The sequence below is a fragment of the Cotesia typhae genome, unplaced genomic scaffold (genome assembly GCF_013202065.1).
Source record: "Cotesia typhae breed Kobodo isofemale line unplaced genomic scaffold, CoteBio_Ctyphae scaffold_13, whole genome shotgun sequence".
Classification (NCBI taxonomy): Eukaryota; Metazoa; Arthropoda; class Insecta; order Hymenoptera; family Braconidae; genus Cotesia; species Cotesia typhae.
The window spans coordinates 19,742,911-19,763,135 of record NW_027423774.1 but is presented as its reverse complement, the minus strand read 5'-3'; the positions used below and the strand labels follow the sequence as shown (position 1 = coordinate 19,763,135).

Sequence of the window (20,225 nt, the reverse complement as noted above, 5' to 3'; positions counted from 1 at the left end):
ATCTACATCCAATATATCATAATTGTCCTTATTAGTTTAATTCAAATTTCCTTCTCTTACTTATAAAATTCATTATTTTTATTATTTATATTTTTAAATCAATAGTATTTAATTAAAATAATAATTCAAGTTTACATAAAATATTATTTAGACAAATATATAATGGGGTTTTGGTTGGCACACAGAAGCATCACACTCAGATCCTGTTTTTACGGTGCGCTGCCATTTTCCATAACAGTAAGGCTCCGAAAATAAACTCCATCGAGTTATCATTCCCTCAGTACCTCCGTCACCTCGACATCGATAGTCCAATGATGGTATAAATGCTGTCGTTTCACACTTTACGCAAACTGTTGATCCTGAAAGCAAATAAAAATAAATTATTGTTTAGGAAAAAAAATTTTTTTTTCGGGTAATATTATTCTTTACTGACAGAAAAAATTTGTTTTGAAGTAAATTAATATTTTTGTGACAATAAATTAATTTTGTTAGAAGAAATAAAAATTTTTCTCATAATAATTTTTATTAAAACAAATGTTTTTAGATTTAGAAAAAAATTAATTTCAAACAACTTGAGAGTTTTCATCCAAAATTATTTTTTTCCAACTTTAAAAAATTTTTTTAAGAAGAAAATTACTGTGAGAAAAATTTTTATTTTTTTAGCTAAAAAATAAAATTTTTGAAAATTATAAAAAAATGTATTTCTCCTCGTAAAAATGTCGATATTTCTCAAAAGAAATTTTTTTTCTGTGTTTATATAAAACTGCGATAGTTTGAATTTTTTTTCGATATTAAAATTAGCATGTTAAATCGGTTGACAGCCGAAGTTTACGATCAATTAGACAGAATTAATGATTACATGATGACTAGTATGCATTACGATAAATCACACGTGCCGTAGGAGTAATTGGCATATAGGGACGTATTTACCACGTGGATGAGTACATGATCCATAATACATAATACATATGCGGAACAATATTACGTAGTGAATAATAACGAAAGCCCGCGTATTCTATCCGTCAAATAAAGCGGAACCCAGTGCAGTTTCCGGTAATTTCACTTACCGGATTTCTCCCCTTCTCTTACCGAGACCTCTAAGATTTAAATTCCGGTTCTTTCCGATTAGATTTTGCCACGAACTGGTCTTGCAAACTTTTTACACGCGTGCCGTCTGAGAAATAAATTTTTATAATACAGATGCAGTTAATTTCGGGCAGTCTGAATTCTAAAATAATGAAACTGTAAAAATAAGTACGGAAATGTCTGAAAAAACTTTCTTCGGTAGAGATGAAGATGCAGACGGAAAACGATGACGAGGACGATATCTTAGGACTCAATAACGGCATTTTTCATTTTATTTTAACTTTTATTTCTTACGGTTCGATTCGTTCGCCAGACTCGCCCTCATCCTTTTTCTTTTTCCGGCGAGTTTATTGCTACCTAGATTTATCATTTTTTTATTTTCGCAAAGCTCTTACCCTCTGACAGCTCTGATTGTCCCGATTTCTTTGTACACTTCTGCGACGCCTTCGTGATGCTGAATGTCACGCAGTACCTGCAACAATAATGAATAATGAATTTTGGAATTTTTAATAATAATTTTACAAAATGAGGAATGATTGAAGATCTAAGATTGAAAGAAAAAAAAAAAGGCGTATGTTAATTTGTCAAAAGCAAAGTCAAAGTCTGACTTGAAATAATTCAACGGTATTGATTGATGCTGATGGAAGAGGTATTAAATCACGGGATTAATTTTTCTTTCTTTTTATATTTATCTTCAGTTCTCCGAGTGTTTGTTAACAACCCACGGAGATAATGGATTTGTTCGATAATAAACAGTCGTGCTATCTTTTTCAATCAGTTAAAGTATGGAAGTGGATATCCACTGGCTGGAACTGACAGATCCCGAATTCCTGATGACGCTCCAATTCTTCATCGGGAGTTGCCAACTTTCTGGATTTACTTCGTGGAAATATTTATCATTTTTTTTTTTTTTTTTTTTTTTCACGAAATTACTCAGGTTACTTTTACTAGTTTTTTTATTGAAAAATAAAAACATTTATTAGAAATATACAATGCTGTATAATTACTGAATTATTTGATAATTTTCAATTAAAATAAATTGTTTCGTAAAAACTTTAATAACTGGCGTAAAAAATAAAGGTAAAGTTTACCTTTCGGTATTGAAAAGATCCCCAGCCCGGAAATTTATAATTTCATAACAACTGGAGTTGATTAAAAAAACAAGGAATAGCCGATAAAACTTTTCACAAGATTGAAAAATTACAGGATTATTTTTAATCTCGCTATAAAATGAAAGTTTTAGTGATTTTTCTCTTAACAGAACGATAAATTCTAAAAAAGACTCCTATCCGTATCCGAGTAGGTGTATCTTTACAAACTGGAGTCGAGTCTTCATCCCCCGAGGGATCCAGTCTGAAGCAACGAAGCTAACGCAAATGCCGAGCATTCTTACACATCTTGAGTACTATTCTAACAATATATTTTTTAAAAAAATGTCACATTAGATGTAATGGGCTTTTTCTCAAATTGTCTCCGCTTTTTAATTACTTACTTTTTATCATCATTACTGTTCCAGCTAATTAATAATTCTTACTGTGAGTTAAATCCACATTTCATCTCAGATCGTGTTAAAAATATTCAAATTTTATTTTAAAATTACTAGAGTAGGAAAAATAAAATTAACATGGCATTAAAATATTTAAAATTTGCTTTGAAATAAATTCTCGAGGACTCGAACCCGGTGAGTGGATAATTTTTTTGATACATTATGAATGTGGAGCGCGATGTATACAAATCTTTCCACTCGTCGCTTTTTAATATTCATGATGTGTACGAACTACGGATAGAAAACTCAACTGATATATATGAGCATGCTACAACGTTAATATCGAAAGTATCAAGTTCTATGCATCTTGCCAATTTTTTTCTTTTGCTTATGTTATAACATCGATATTGTTGTTGTTGTTGTAGTTGTTGAACTTGTCGGTTGGTAATACAAGTGTATTATGAATATGAGAGCAGAAAAGTTCATTTTGCATGACGACGTCGTACCAATACAGTGTATTTTATATTTAATCTGGCCCGGAGATTTCAAAAGCCAGAACCTATTTTTTTATAAAAAAATTTTCTGGGAAGCTTTTGAGGAATTTTTTTTTATACACGTTCCATCGGTCCAGGTACGTCGACTGGTATAGTGTGGACTTCAAAAGCAAAATGTAAATTGAATAAGAGTGCTATTCAAGGTATGTTGGGTTTATTTTGTTGAAGCATGGAGTACCGGCCGAGTAAAGTATTATAACAGTCACTATTTCCAGACTCCAGCCAGATCAATAATCGATATCTCATTCCTTCCCAAGTTTTTTTTTTTACTTCAATTTAATTTGATATTTTACTTGCCATTTTTTTGTTGAGAAATTTGATTCCTTTGAAAAATAAAAAAGTCCAATAAGTTACAACTAAAGTCAGTTGAAAAGTTAATTTTTTATTATGATTAAAATTTTTAATTTTTCAATATTAAATAAATAATTAAAGAAATTAAAAAAAAAAAAATATTTAATCTTTCAATTAAAAAAAAATTTTTTTTAAACTTTTAAAAGGAATAAAAAATTTTAATTACTAAAAAATTATTAAAAAAAAAAATACTCAAAGCAAAATTACAATTTTTATATTTATGAGTAAATAATAAAAATAAAAAATGCAATATACTTTTGTTTACACAAGTGAAAATCAACAGTAAGAAACAGGAGATAAAAAATAAACACTCGAGTTTTATTTATTTACCATCTTTGACAGCAAGCTCTGAGCAAGTATCTTCTTCAATAGCGGAAGTAATCTGCGCGACTTGACAAGAGAAACGATTTACCAAGTAAGTGAGAGAACAAAAACGGCATAGTTTATAGTGCAGTTTATACAATATATGTACATAATATATATAGACTGGTACACAAATATACACAAGTCAACTGAATACCCAACAGAAGGAATGCACTCATTCCTCTTGACTACATACACAACACAGATCTGAGATCTAGGGATACATACTCTCAGGTCGTAGTTCGCAGTGTCAGTCATTCAGAACTCTCTCGGCGGAATCGAACCGCTCAACCTAAAATGATCTGTGTTATAGTCCTGCCGAACAATACTCGCTCTTCACGGGATATCGAATCCTGGAAGCAACTTCCCGGATAACACATACGGCATTACCAACTCATCCTTCTTTGTCTTAGCCTCCGAATGTCTAAATTATATTCTACCTAAATTCCAAAGCTCCATCGCCAATTTCAATTATTACAACAATAAATAATTGACTAATTAATTAATTCTTGTGAAAAAGTTTTAATTATGCAGACCGCAATCCTCGACGGAATTTAAAAATATTCCGTGGCTATTTTTATCCAAGATGACAAGATAAGTTGAGGTTTTTATAAGTTTTGCAGCTCTCAGCCTCAGTTTTAAAATTTCCTTCTTTTCTTCCTTAATAATTTAGATTATGATGCAAGACTTCCCGTGTCTCTTGCACTTTCTTCTCTATTTTTCGTACCATAATCGCTCCTTTCATCTTTACTTCCTTCATGCATTATTACTCTTTCACTTACTAACCCGAAAACTCTTTTTCAGATGGGTTATAAAAGACCTTTCTTTCTTTTTTAACAATTCATACATTTTTTTTTTTTTTGGTTTTTTACAAGCCAGAACTATTCAATTGTCAAGAAGATGTTTCAGTAATAATAATAATAATAAATTAAAAGTGAAATAATTTGATAATTAAAAACTCACTCTTTAGAAACATTGTAAGGCGACCAATCAGTGTCTCCCAAAGAGGGAAAGAGTTGTTTCCTGAGCCTCAAATTAGCCCGAATAATGTCATTGTTTGTAACCTTATGACGGGCGGCGCTGAGCTCTGCAGGCAAAATGTACGCCGTTTCTAAAAATAAAAAAAAAAAAAATTACAGTAAAATCTAAGTGCGATTGAATATCCAGGCAACTTTATCAAATTAATCTAATCCTTTGATGTTACAAAGCCTTGAAGCTTAATGCAACGGAGCGTAATCCTCAGTGGAGCGAACGGTTACATATATCCATATTATTAATGATTAATTAAATGATTACAATAGATTGGCTGGGAAAATTATCAATGGGCTCTCGATCAAAGACCAAAATGTCTGACGGGCTCTGGTGTGGGCTTACTGCGTCAAAACGGAATCCCAATTAGCAGAGAACACTGCTGAGATGCTTCCAGAGTCTAGTCGTCTCGGTCAAATGTGCCCGACCAAATTACGGAGAGGAGCAATTAGTGCTGTGGTTACTCTCGAATTATTTCCTTTTGAGAGGCTAAATGCATCCCCAAATGCTTAAGTTTTTATTCAATTACTATTAATTTGTTATTAATTATTAACACTGTAAAGAACTCGAAAAAATTTTTAAATTAATGTTCCTTTTTTTTTTAGTTTGATAAAAAAATTTTTTTTTAATAATTTAAAATTATTTTTAAGATTTACCTCTGAGGGCTATTTCAGGATCATGTTTGTCGCACTGCGTGCTGTAACAATAGCGTCTCTGGACAAGCGGATTACATCCCTTGCCGCCATTCTCCGCGGGCCGCTCGATTTTCCTAGACCGCTTCTGAATTCCTCGGCCGCACTTATTGTTGCAGGCTGACCAGGGTCCCCACTCGGAGGCGAGGCAATCATGGACTGGAATTATTTATAAAATTCGAATTATGAATTATAATTAAATCTTTTTCTTCTCTCGGAAATAATTCTCGTTGAATTAACATGTTAATTAAACTAGAGCGAAAAATTCCTCGGTGAAAAATTGGGGTAATTATTTTTATTTATTCTCAATTGCTCCCATCTAAGATTAATTTATTCTACCAGCCAATTTGCAAGTTTGCTCATCTCTCAGCGTTGGGAATTCTCTACTCTAAGACGCTGAGGTCAGCTGAAAATTTGTGGTGCTTAGGGAAAATAAAATTCTTTTAAAAAAAATTTTTTTTTCCTAAACTTGAATAATTTTTTTTTTTTAATTTTTTTTTTTTAGTAATATAAATTTAAAATTATTTTTATTAAAAGTATTAGATTATTTAATGATTCAATAAACTTCGTTTGCTTCAAAGAATAGGTAATTTAAATTTTACACTAGCTTGATTTTCTTACAAATTTTATTTACCAAGTAACGTGTGGAAAATGTAACCTTTTATTGTGGCAAAGCCTCGGGTACTTTGATTGGTTGTTTGCTGGAAAAAGCTTAAAAAAATTTATAAAAACGGCTTTGCGATGTGTGAAGGAGTGGAGCGAGCGAATTGTTAGCCCGGACAAAATAAAAAGGGCTTCCGTAAAACGGAAAAAAAAATAAAAAAAAAAAAGAAAATAGAAAAAATAACCCGGGAATTTTTATGAAAACAGAATCTTATAAAAATATAGAATAACTTTTTTAAAAATACCATTTTTAGTTAAACTGTTTTCATTTATTTCACCCGATACGTTTATGTTTTTCTGTCGGGAAATATAAATAAACATCGTGGATATATGTATTGACAAAAGCTCTCTCTTAAAATAAAACCCAAATATCCGGATTGAATTTACTGTTTAAATTTACACAAGAATAAAAGCAACATGTCAAGACGCTCCGGAACAGATCGACGTCGTACCTTAAATTTATCTTCAAAAAATAAATACACAAAAGGTATATAATATAAATAAATAAATTATTTATATTTGCATCTGTCAATTTTTTTTTTTTTTTGTAAATTTAAATTTAATAAAAATTATTTATTAAATTAATAATTACTTTCAGCTCGCCGTTACACCCTCTCAGCAGACGCTCAAGCGGCGTTGTCAAACCTCATCGAAGACGTAATTGAGAACACCCTGGAAGACGCGAAAAAAATGGCGGAAAACGCTGGCAAGAACAAAGTCTCTATCGAAGAAATTGAAAGCGCGTTGAAAAAATTGTGCAAGACTTTTTCTTCGGAAAATTCCATGGAAACAAGATTCAGGCCCAGTTATTTAACATTTCAACCCTTCAAGAGACGCTTCTGATAAAATTTAAAAATAAAAAAAATTTTTTTGGTTCAACCTCAGAAATTTAAAGTCAATGTCATAAATACAGCAAAATTAATCGTTTTTTAGTTTTGATTTTATCATTTTTTATCGCTCGGAAAATAGTGTAGTCGATAACGAGTGAGTTAAAGGCAGTTACGATAACTACCGAATTTTTTTTCATTTCCTCAGCGCACGTTCTATCGACAAAGGGACAATATATTTTCCCGCTGAGAATAAATGCACTGTGTGCGGTGGTAAGTTAAGACTTTTTTTTTTTTTTTTTTTTTTTTTCTTTAGTTTAACTCAGGTCTAGTCCCCGAACTCGTTATTTCAGACTATCATTCTTGGCTTTTTATTTTATTCTCAACTTTATTCCTTTCTTTCATTCATTCACGAATGTCTTTATCGCTGTACATAGCTAAAATGAAAAAGTACAATAAAATAAATTAAAAAGAATAAAAAAATAAAACTGATGAAAGATTTGCACCAGAACTATGCTGAATAATCTCTGTTTAATTATTAAGACTTTAAGTAGAGATTGTTTGCTGAAGAAAAAAGTCATTGCTGGGATTAAGAAAAGGAAAATCTGAAAGCGTTTTATGAGTATATAATATAAATATTAATACTATGAAAAAGGATTTTTTTTTTTTTTTTTTTTTTTTTTTTTCGAAGAGAGTTGTTAATTATTTATGGTTAATTAATAAGTAAGTTTAACTTTATTTTAATAGAATTTTGAGAAGAACTTAAGGTTAAATTGTGAGGTAACTTACTTTCATTATACATGTATATATTCATATTAATAATTGTTACGTTTTCATTGAAATGATTTTGCAGATGTAATTATAATTTTTATTTAGAGTTTTATTAAAGTCGTAAGTTATGAAAGCATGTGTAGGGGACGAGGAGTTGCTGATAAAGTTTAAATGACGGGAAATTATCAAAGGACATTAGAATACAAAGGCGCAAGAAGGAAGAGGAAATATTCCGGCGCCCCGAGTAATATTAACTCTGTTAATTTTAATAGAGCTGCGGTATCTAAAGTTAACATTGACAGACAGAAACGAAATTTATTTTAATATTTGTCTATCTGGATAGATTTAATTTATTTTTTGGCAAGTTAAATTCAAATTAATTATACTAATAAAAAGAAAAAATTTTAAATCAATCTAAAATTATATTAAACTTAAATACGATTACTCTTCCTTAAAATTTTCATTATTATGATGCTTGTTTTTGCATAATTACCAAATCTCCATTTATAAATCCTGTGATCCGATGTAAGCCGATAAAAATTCTGTTAAGTCTATTGAAAAACGTATTCATAGAATTAAAATATTAATATTCAGTCTCCAGGATCGAGAATTCGAGTAAATTTGTACTACTTAATAGGGACTCGTATAAGCGGGCAGAAACAAAACGGTATTACTATTTCAGACCGGCGTTTATTCAAAGATAACGATAGAAAGTACATGAGATATGAGTATTATATAGACAGACGGGTATTGTTTGAAGAGGATACCTCGTTGAACGTACTCAGACTCCTGAAGGATGAATTCAGTACACAGCTTTTCAGATGTCTGTTTAATACTTAAACAATGCAATAATTTTCAGAATTTCAACTCGTAATTTAAATTTAAAAAAATAATTTAAATAATGAATTTTGTTAAATTGCACTGTACTTTTTTAACTATTGACGTTTTTAAAGATATAAGCTTATCCCGATGGTACACTAATCAAGAGCTTTCATTTGAGTACCCACATGCATTTTCATATATTTCTCATATATATATATATATATATATATATATATATATATATATATATATATATATATATATATATATATATATATATATATATATATATATATATAAAAAATTGATGTGGGTACTCAAATGAAAGGTCTCGATGAGTGTAATGTCGGGATGAGCTTATATCTTAAAAAATGTCGATAGTTCACGAGATACAAGGTCATTTATTAATTATCTATTTAGAGATAGAGCATTTTTGAATGCAGCCGTAAAATCCCATTTTATCATATAAAGACACAAGCCACAAAATTTTGCTTATTCTCTTAATAATATAAATAATTTAAAATTTTTAAAATAAAAATAAAAGCAAATTTTAAAAATTTTATTGCCAATTTAATAAAATCCTAAAATAGAAGTTGTTTATCTGAAGAGTAACGGGACTTAGTCTGCTTTCATTTTCAATTTGATCTTCTTCGGTCTAGTTCCTCTCAATAGACTATAGAATAGTCAGACGGAAGTTAAAAAAAAAAATAAAGGGAAAAAAAACTAAAATAAAATGGAAAACGATAACATATAACAAGGGCGAAGAATAAGTTTAGCGCACATCGCAACAGCAGTTTCCAAGAGTCATGATATAGCGAATGAAACTCGCGAGTAAAATAGAACTACACACTATATCTATACACAGGGCTATAGTATTACCGGCGGATTCTCAAATATGCTAACAGTAGCATTAACCCAGAGCTTAGATGAGATTATCAAGTATAATGCTCGAGTATTCTGCGCCCTCCGCTTTTTTTTTATTCTCCCGCTAATCACAAGCATATTTATCATTAATATTCATTGTGTTGACATTATATTAAATTTTGTTAAAAAGTAAAATAAAAAAAAAAACATTGTGATTATAATTTCAATTATTTCAAGTGAAGAAACATCAGAGTTGTTGATTTTCGCCAGTCGATTTCTTCTTTGTTTCAACCGCGATAAGTTTACTTGCTCAAAAAGATCCTCAACTTTATCATTTCATCTGTATAGATAGGTATAGATATATAGAACATTGAGGATAAAGCTGAAGACGAAGAACTAACTAAAACTTTTCATCCGTATGAAATTCATAATAAATTTGGTGGGGAAACTGAAAACTCGAGTGCACCGAGAGTGTGAGGTGATCGATATCCCGTTAATTGAAAATCTTCACAAGTTTGTCGAACTATATTATTTTTACGGATAGTACTTATTAATCGATTACAGAATTTATTAATTAACCGAATTGTTTATTTTTACGGTAATATTGATTATCTAACTCCAAATTTAATTAGATTAAAAAAATTATAACCACAAAACTGATACACTGAGAGAAAAAATTTCTTGTAAAGTAAATTAAAATTTTTATGACAAGAAATTAATTTCTTAGAAATTTTAAACAATTTTATTTCTTAAATGAAAAAATAAAAATTTTTCTCACAGTAATTTTTTTGTTAAAAAAAATTTTTTTAGATTTGGGAAAAATTTCTTGTTCCAAAAAAATTAATTTTTTTAAAAATACATTTTTTTTTCCAAGTGTATCAGTAAAATTGTATGTAGAATTCTTGCGTCACTAAGCGCTCAATAAGTGAATGGACATGAAAATAAATAAAGAAACCCAGGCATTAATTGAGTACGTCGACATTCCATACCAATGTAAATATACGAAACATGCGCCCTTAATGACGGTATTAATTGACGCGTTTTCCAATGGGTTCAACTCGGCGAAACTTGTCTTTACTTCTCGCAATGTACATACGCTATATACATATACGAGCATGAATAACGATCATATCACATACTGAATACTGCGTAGAGCTAACTGTGCTTAGAATTTAAAGAGACGAGTGAGCTGGAAAAAAATGTTAACGAGTCTCGCTAGATCAAATGTCTGAGACTTTTTTCGTAAATAACTGGAAAAAAAGTAATTACGAGATCTTGGAATTTGTTACGCGTAATTCCATAAAATTAAATCCGGAATAAATGAAGAAAAAAGGAAATAATAAACAACGAGAGATTTGAAACTGGATGTACTTGGATTTGTCGGTAATTGAGTTGGTAGTTGAGTTATTGTTGATATCGAGATGAGTACATACGACGTGATATAATAGTGAAATACAATCAGTGTACTTTGCTTGGATGTCAGTAGACTCCGATGACTGAAATGTTATCCAATCCGCGGTGAAATGGCTATCGATTATTTGGAGGAAACCATTCAAGTTTGTTTGTCTGATACTTTTTCGACTGAAAAGTACAGTCATAATCCAGCCAAGAGCCAATTTAATCAAAGTTTATTTAAAAAAAAAAAAATAATAATGTTGGACTAGTATTTTCATGACCGAGTGATTGAATTAATTAGGACTTGTTAAAGAAACTGAACTATGCCAAGAGATAATTAAAAAATAAGGTTACGAGTATGGAGTAATTATCCATATTCCATGTAATTGAATCCATATGCGACAGATTATAACGTACATACGCAAAATAGTGATAATAATAATGACGATATACTTAATCCTATTGCGGTTAAATACTCCGTACTTGGTGTAACACCATCATAATTCGTCAGTAATCGCAGTTGCAAAACTAAGCGACATAACAGTGGATACTATCTGGGGTATAACCTATCGAACAATTAACTCTTTTTTATTTTTATTTTTTTAATTTTTTGTCACGCTCAGAGGTAATTTATTTTTAAAAAAAATTTAAGAAAAATAGCTTCCCGCTTTTATTGAAAATTTTTCATGACATAATTTAATGTAAAAAAAATGTAATGTAATTATCATTAGTTTTCCGCCAATAAATTATCGCATGAAAAATTATTGCTTACACAGAAAAAAAAATGCTTTTGAATCAAGTATATATTTTTGAAGAGCTTAATATTCTTAAGTTGAGGAAAAAAATTCTTGATTTAAGTAAATTTTTCTTGATAGCACTTTATAGGTAAATTAAAAAAGTTCAATAAAAATATTTACAATTGAAGATGACCGGTTTTCTGTCTCGATTATTCAAAAATGAAAAGATACCCTCAATTATAGTATATAATGTATAATTTATAATGTACATTTATACTTTTTCAACTGGGGAGCTTTGCCCATGGATCAATTTTCGTATGAAAAAAAATATCCGGGATAAAATATTGCATGATAAATTATTAATAAGAAATTTTGTCGCGGGTAATTATTGCAAGAGATATAAAAAACGGTCACCAAGAAAAATAAATTAGTACTACGGGTGGATTATGATATTGGAATTGTAATTATTAATTATATTATTCTTGATAGAAGATTATTTGATAAAATATGATTGGATAAGTATAATTGAAGTTGGATATAGTAATAATAATAATTATAATAACCGTATAATTTAATGACAGAGTGTGAATTAAAATGAACAAGTGATTGAGTTTGTCCTTGCATGAAAAGAACTTGTGCATGAAAAAATAATAGTGAGAGCTGAGATAAAAGTCGAGGGCGGAAAAAAATATTCCAGTAATTTCTGAACCGTATAATTGGCCAGCCAAAATTAATTGAAAGAGTTAAATGTACCGTTTTTTAATTAACCGCTAAAGTATTGTTTTAAAAATTAATTAAATTTTTTTTTTTTTTTTTTTTTTTTATTATTATAATAACGATAATATTTGTCTTTTTAGGGAGTATCATTGGAGGAAAAACGTAGAGTGTATAGATCACAGTAAGTTGGATTAAAAAAGTTATATTGTTCGGTGTTGAGGATACTGATAGTATAGTTGCGTAAAATTGTGAGGGACGAAAGAGATAAGAAGTTGGAGAACAAATATAAAAATCGATGAGAAATATAAGAAACAAGTACTGAGAGTAAATAGGATCATAAAGTGACAATCGACAGAGACACTATCGATTTTAGATGTCGTACAAGAAAAAGCTCGGCCCCTCGGTTCGCTTCCTTTTTTTTATTTTTTTATGTTTTAGTGGCGTGCAGTCAGCTACACACTGAAAATACACGCGATTTCACGTTCCGGACACACATTTTGATAATACTTTTTCTATGCAGCACGTCGATACTAACCGTTAGACGAGATTGTTCAATCGGATCTTTATTTTTTCAAGCACGTATTTATACCCTCAAAATTTATTTAACTATTATTGTAATAGATATAATAGAGGTTTGGATTTTTATGAGGATTATATGTCTGTCCTGAAAATGGAATTTTCAATTTAAATTTTTCAACAATAATATATTTTAAAGGAACTTCAGATTTATATTTATAATTAATAAAAAAAATTTTTTTTGTTGAAATTAAGGTTCCATATTTAAAGCTTAAAAGTGAACTTATATTTTATGTCCACGTGGTAAAAAAATATTTTAATATTAAATAATGAATTTTTCGAGAACAAAAGAAGTAATTTTATTGTATTATAATTAAATTTTTTGATAAAAGTGTGAATAATGCCAAGGAAAAAAAATGCAACTATGGACTGCGATTAAATATAAAAGACAATAAGTGATTGAGTTTTTAAAAGAAGGAGACACTGGAAGAGACATTTTACTTTTTATTTTATTTTATAATGCTCCTTTTTCAAGAATACAGCAGAGTACTTAAAGTACATCGTCATCGTCAACACGAAAGTTAATGTGGAAGCGCAGCGACAGCGTCTTAGGTGATTTTTATGCAAGATTCGCATGCTTTACTCTTTTTTTTTTTTTGCCTTTCTGATGTCGCTCGCTCCACTTTTATTCTATCTATTTTTTAAGTGCCAAAAATAGAGCAAGACGCTTTTATCCCTCTTATATTCTTGGTTTTAATTTTTATTGGCAAGGCTGTTAGCTATTTTTCCTTGTCTGACATTTTAGAATTTTCAATTTTTTTTAAAGGATTAGACAATTTAGTAAAATAAAAATTCTTAAAATGTAAGTTTAATTTTAATCAAAATCAAAGCAAATGCGAGGGACAGAGTAATTAATAACGAGACTAAATTGATTGCCGCGGACAGCGGGGTATGATTGTTTGGTTGTCCTCAAATTAATTATCTTGTAATCGAGTGCTACTCACATTTAAATTAAAATTCAAACCCGAGAACAATTTACTTCTTAAATGAAAAAGAAATAAATTCTGTTCGAGCCAAGAAAATTTTCAGAGATAAAATTGATTTTTTTTTGTAAATCTAAAATTTTTTTGAGAACTTTAAAAATTTTAAAATACTAACAAGAATAAATTTGCTAATCAAGCTTCGCGAGGAGCAAAATTACCAACGAAATAAATTAATGCGCAATAGTAAAACTTTGAAGAGCGCACTGAGTATGATGAGGTCGGGCTGAATTGCCGAGAGCTCTCATAGTTGACAGCTAATTAATTAAATGTAATAATTTTTTTAAAAATAATTTACTTAAGAATTTAATTAAATAATTCTTTGAAAATAATTAATTTATAATAAAATAAATAAAAAGGGCACGACCGGAAGCTAGAATCGTCTCAAAGATCAGTAACCCCACTTTATTACGTAAACTCATGCATAACCCAATTTTTTATTCATTATTCTCAAGCTGTAACACTTTCTATTTTATTATCATTGTTATTGTTATTATAGTCTATGATTATGATTATTAGGTTAAATTATCAATAGAATATTATTCGAGGGAATTTATCGGCGGTTTATGCTATTAATACTTGGTCAGGCGATTTATATTTTTTATCTCAAGTTATTTATTTTGATGGCGTGCATTAAATTAGGCTGAGTCTGAAGCTGGGACTCGGAAAAATACGGAGGATAGGGATGGGATTGGGGGGATCTTTGTTGAATGGGCAAGTTCATTAATAAAGGTCTCTGATGTTGAACGTAGGAGCTGAATAAGTAGAAGCTGATGATACAAAGCGAGGGCGGAATACAAAGAAACTAAATAAAGATAAAAAGTATAATATTGAAAGATAGATAAGAGAAGACTCTCCTTTTACTCCGCTGTACTTGTATTGCTTGCTCTGGCTCCAGGATTTCGGGTAAAACTCCTATCCCTGTTGTTTGTCATTTGCATAACCGGCCCTACAAGTCGTCTTTTTTATTTTATTTTATTTTTTTTGTGTTTTTTTATTAAACTTTGTTGTACTGCTATATATAAATTTCGTACTTTAATAAAACTGATTTGTATGAAAAAATAATAATAATAACGATTTATTGTTTAATAACAGCTACTTTAAAAGTCTGTTTATAATATTTTTACATCAATTTTTGTACATTGATATATTTTATTTAATTTACCTTTGTCAAAACTTGTAACTTTTCTTTTATGTTCTTTTAACAATCTCTTAAAGATAAACAATCTATTCGCTTTTTTTTATATCGTCTGGAAGCTGATTATAATATCGAAAACCTTTATATCTTAAAATATATATTAAAATATTATTATTTTATTTTAAATAAAAAAGATGTAACAAAGATAATTTAAAATAAAATGAAAAAAAAAAAAAAAGTTTAGGTCGTAGTCTAGTAAAAATAAAAAAAAGTTTTCAGTGGTGAAATATTTAAAATGGTTGTTTGAGAGTAAAGTTAAATTTTATAAATTCTTGTTGAATGAGTTAAAAATTCTTTTCGCATTTGAGAGTATGTGTGAGGAAAAAGAGTAGTATAAAGCGTGTGGGCAACGACGTCAACAGAGTTAGCAGGGGCCAAGGGGTCGAGGGTGCTGTGTATGTAGATCTGCGTATCATCTACGTCAGGAGATAGAATGGATTTTAAAAGACGAGCCGAGTTGAGTAGGAGAGAAGAAAGAAAAGACACGTGAGTGGGTGTGTGGGTGTCGGGCGAAAAAAATTTTAAAAATAAATGAGAAAAAAGGAATTTGCATTCCGGAGAATGCCAGATGCTTTTGTCGTTATACTCGTTCCTCGATCTATATACATACCCTTTACCTTCTTCATTCAGGTAAATAAAGCTGCTGACAATTAAATTTTTAATTATTTAAAAAAAAACGTCATTGAAACTTTTTTTAATTGAAATTTAAACAGGTGAAGTTTTGAGATTAATTTTTTTTATAAAATTTTTATGATTAATGATAAAAATAAGGAAGAAAGAGAAGAAGAAGAAAGGAATGAATAAGGCTTTAAGCGACTTTTAAAGTAAAAAAGAGTTGAGATGCTGCATATGGAACACAATGACAGAAACAAAGTTTAAAGCATTATACTAAAGAGGATTGAGGACAGATTAAACGCAAGTACAAACAATGGATCCGCGGTTTCGTTGGCTGCGTACTGGCGTCTAGCCGCAGTATCTGCATCCGCTTAACTCGAGAATGTAAGAATAAAAATGAGCTGAAAATAAGAATGCTGGAAGATAAAAAATATAAGTTTAACTGGTATGGAGGAAGAAAGAAATAAATAAAAAAGATAAAACAAAGTGCCGTGCAAAAAAGTGGATCGAAACGATCCTTTCTTCTTTCTTCTATTGGTCTCTACTCGACGTAGTTTTTTGTCCATGAGCGCACGGCAAGCGGCTAAAGAAATGAAATGATGGAAAATAAAGCGGGAAAATAAAGAATGATGGACTAGTTACACGCAGACGTGTTGAGTGTGTTTAACTTGTGCTATGCTGGCGAGTAGAGGTTTTCTCAACAGAACAGAACCTCTTCCCTCTATCCAATGAAAGATGGAAAATTCAAAGGGAATCGTTTGCTACTTCGAAATAACCACATATTTTTAACTTGTTTTTATTTTATTTCTTTTCAAGATGTTCTACAAATTTCATTATATACCTTCATTACTCTAATGATATCTTATTTATTTACTCAAAGAATATTTTTTTTTTTACCATTAAAATATACTTCAATTTTTTATTATTATTTTTATTATCATCTATTTTATTGAGAAAATAAGCGAAATTATGTGGCCAGTATATTTATATGATAAAATGATTTTTTACAGTTAAATTTGGTATCTTTGGAAAGGTCTTGACCTGAAGTTGTGACTTTTTGTTTCATATGCTTTTCTAAAATATTTTATTTATTATGATAAGTTTTTGAAGTATTTATAAATAGATTTGAATTTAACGATAGACAAAATTTGTTTATTTATTTATTTTGTTTTGTATACGTAAATATGGTTAGAGGTCAAAAATTAATTTATATAATTAAGATTTAAATAATTGAGAGGGAAAGGAAAATTTTTTTAAAAACATATTATTATTTTTAGAGAAATTTTAGTTTAATTTAATATTATCAAAAAGGTCTTGATAAGAATCTGTGCCTTTTGGTTTTATATATTTTTTAGTAGTCAATTTTTTGGAGGTTTTTAATAGCTTTTTGTCCTTTAAATTATTTGCAATTGATCCTGTGATAGCACTATTATTTTTAAAATTTATTTAAAAATTACTCAAACTATTAGTGTGATTATAAATATAAAAAAATAATTAAGCCAAAGTTTTCTTATTCATAATTCCTAAATCTCGGCAGTTGCATAGTGACTGCAGGCTACTTATTATTATTATTTATTTAAGAAGATTTATTATTTTTTAAGCCAACTTATCCGCTCTCCACTTGGAGATTATTCAATTTTTATTTATTAATTATTTCACCACAATATTGTCGGTATGAGCACTCATAATTAAAATTTTTTTATTAATTAGACAATTTTAATTAGAATTATATAAAGATGTTATTATTTACTCAGTGAAACTTTTTTCGGTAACCGAGTAAAAAATAACTTCTTTCACTGAGTAAATAATAACATCTTTATATAATTTTGATTAAAATTGTCTAAAAAAGTTTTAATTATTATTTTACTTATAAATTAATTATTATTATTATTATTATTATTATTATAAATTTTTTTCAAAGTACCGGATGGCTATTAATAAATTTTAATAGCATAAATAAAAAAAATTTTCGAGTTAATTTATTAGAATTAAAGAGTGTAGGGCTAAAAGTTATTTTCGTTCAACTGCAGGTCATGTAGTTAAATTATTTCCGGTATTTCATCTAGAGTGTATTTTAAATTCTTACACACTTTGTATCTCATTAAAATACATCACCGTCAAAATGAATAAAATATATATATCATCATTGTTATTATTACTATTTTTCGCAATAAATTTTAATACGCGCTGCAGCATTAAAGTTTTATTCAGTAGCTTCCATATTTAATAAATCGGTGTAATTTTTTTTTTTTCTATTGTAAAAATTTAAAAATAGCCAGCACAAAAATAAAACAGAAGAGAATGAAGAGATAGACCGTAAAAGCTTAAGCAAAACTTGACAAAGATGATTGACAGTTTATTTATGCTCGGATACGCCTCAGTTTTAATAATAATATAAGTAGTTTGGTTTGGTTTGTTTAATATTTCATTGTTAATTATAGCAGTGGGTGAGTGTATGAATAACGTATAGAGTTGTTATGCTGCCGTTGATGCTAGTCAGCCGGACAGATACTACTTGGTGAATATACAATCAACTATTATGATGCTAATGCTAAAGTTCGGGCTAACGACCGGATCAATGTTACCATTATTTCTATTTAGCCAACAACCAAACTCGCTTTATCTTTTCCGATCATCTTTTATAAACCCAAAATTTATTTATTTATTTTAAATTTACATTATTAAAATTTTTTCTCCAAAAACTTTTTCAATTTTGATTAATTGATTTTTTTATTTCGTGCAAAAACATTTTTTTAGACTTTCAAGTTAAAATTTCTCAATAATTTTTGAAGATTCGACAAAAATGAAAAACATTTTTTGAAGAAAATTAAATTTCCAAAAAAAAAGGTCTTTTATCATTTTTTCATATTTTTAATAATTTATCTAAATACTAAATTTAAAAAATTGTAAAAGTAACTTTTCAATTTTTAGCTCTAATTATCAAAGATTTGACAAATTAAATGAAAAAATTAAATTTTCTACAAATGGTCTCTTGCAATTTTTTTAGATTCTTAATATTTTGTCTAAAATTAAAATTTTAAAATTTATAAAAGTAAAATTTCAATTTTTAACTCTAAAAAATTTTTTTTTAGATTTTAAAATTGAAATTTATTAAAAAATATAAAAAACATGATAAAAAAAAAAGATAAGGAATTTTAAACTTAAAAACAAATAAAAAAAAACTCACCATTACAAGCCTGTTTAAAGCCAGGACAGCAATCCCCATGTTTGAGACAGGAATAATGACAATAACACGGTGTCTCAGTATAATTACGATGATGATGGTGGCTGTGAAAAATAGGCGCCATCGAGGGACCGGTCACCGCACAATTTACACCATCATTTGGACAACACCGGTTTGATTTATGACAACTACTAGCCAAACTAGGATTTATCAAATTATTCGTGACAATTATTGACAGTAAGAAGAATATTAACTTGAGCAGCCCGCTCAATCGATCCATTTTTCACCATTCAATTTTAAGCCACTCAATTTAATTAAAAATATATTTTTTTAATTAATTTAAAGGAGGACCGATTTGTTGTGGTGAACGACTTCTCGATCTGCCGAAGTCGTTTGAAAGACTCGACGATTCAACAAAGTTTAACTGTGACTTCCCGGTGGATACGATCGTGTGTGTTAAGAACCCAACGCATTTTAATAGATACCCCCCACTATGTCTTGATCTTTCTTGCTGTTTAATCCCATACATATTTTAATATACATTTATAAGATACATATCTCAGATTGTTTTTTTTATCTCTCAAGAGTTTAATTATTAAAATTACTAAGCAGTTTTCTTCGTAAAAAAAAAATTTTTTTGTAACATATTTTATTTTATAAATAATTTTTTAATAAATTTTACCATTTGTTTTTTTTTTATTTATTAAAAAAAATTATCATCTATATTATTAAAAAAATAAGAAAAATTTTATCTCCAGGATAGTCGTATGATAAAATCGGTTTTTTTAGTGTCATCGCGAAGGTCTTGACTTGAATGTGTGCATTTTCAAAGTTTCATATCATTCTCACCAATAGTCAATTTACTATGATAATTGATTAGGCTGCATTCAAAAATGATCATCTCTAGATACATAATTAAGAAATGACCTTGTATCTCGTGAACTATTGACATTTTTAAAGATATAAGCTCACCCCGACATTACACTCTTCAAGACCTTTCATTTGAGTACCCACATCAATTTTTTATATATTTTATATATATTATATATATATGTATATATGAAAAATATATGAAAATGCATGTGGGTACTCAAATGAAAGCTCTTGATGAGTGTAACATCAGGATAAGCTTATATCTTCAAAAACGTCAATATTTAAGAAAGTACAGTGCAATTTAACAAAATTCATTATTGAATAATGTAAAATTTTATTTATTTATAGTTTACTAGTCTTAGCAGTCAAATTGTGACTGCAAGGTTGCTAGTAATTTTTAAATTAAACTAAAAAAAAATTTCTTTTTTTAGTAAATTATAAA

At 28.9% G+C, this 20,225-nt stretch overlaps 2 protein-coding genes across 2 annotated transcripts; one reads left to right on the top strand and one right to left on the bottom strand.

Annotated features, from left to right (window-relative positions):
• On the bottom strand, positions 1–19,339 carry LOC141534737 (uncharacterized). The gene is made up of 5 exons (XM_074254277.1): positions 18,914–19,339; positions 5,526–5,720; positions 4,804–4,951; positions 1,482–1,558; positions 1–359 (listed from the first exon to the last, which is right to left on the bottom strand). The coding sequence occupies exons 1-5, from the start codon at positions 19,188–19,190 to the stop codon at positions 148–150; spliced, it is 909 nt and encodes a 302-aa protein (XP_074110378.1). The 5' UTR covers positions 19,191–19,339; the 3' UTR covers positions 1–147.
• Positions 6,588–7,113, top strand: LOC141534738 (uncharacterized). Its single transcript, XM_074254278.1, has 2 exons — positions 6,588–6,711; positions 6,823–7,113. The coding sequence occupies exons 1-2, from the start codon at positions 6,642–6,644 to the stop codon at positions 7,065–7,067; spliced, it is 315 nt and encodes a 104-aa protein (XP_074110379.1). The 5' UTR covers positions 6,588–6,641; the 3' UTR covers positions 7,068–7,113.
• Positions 19,340–20,225: the final 886 nt, after the last annotated feature.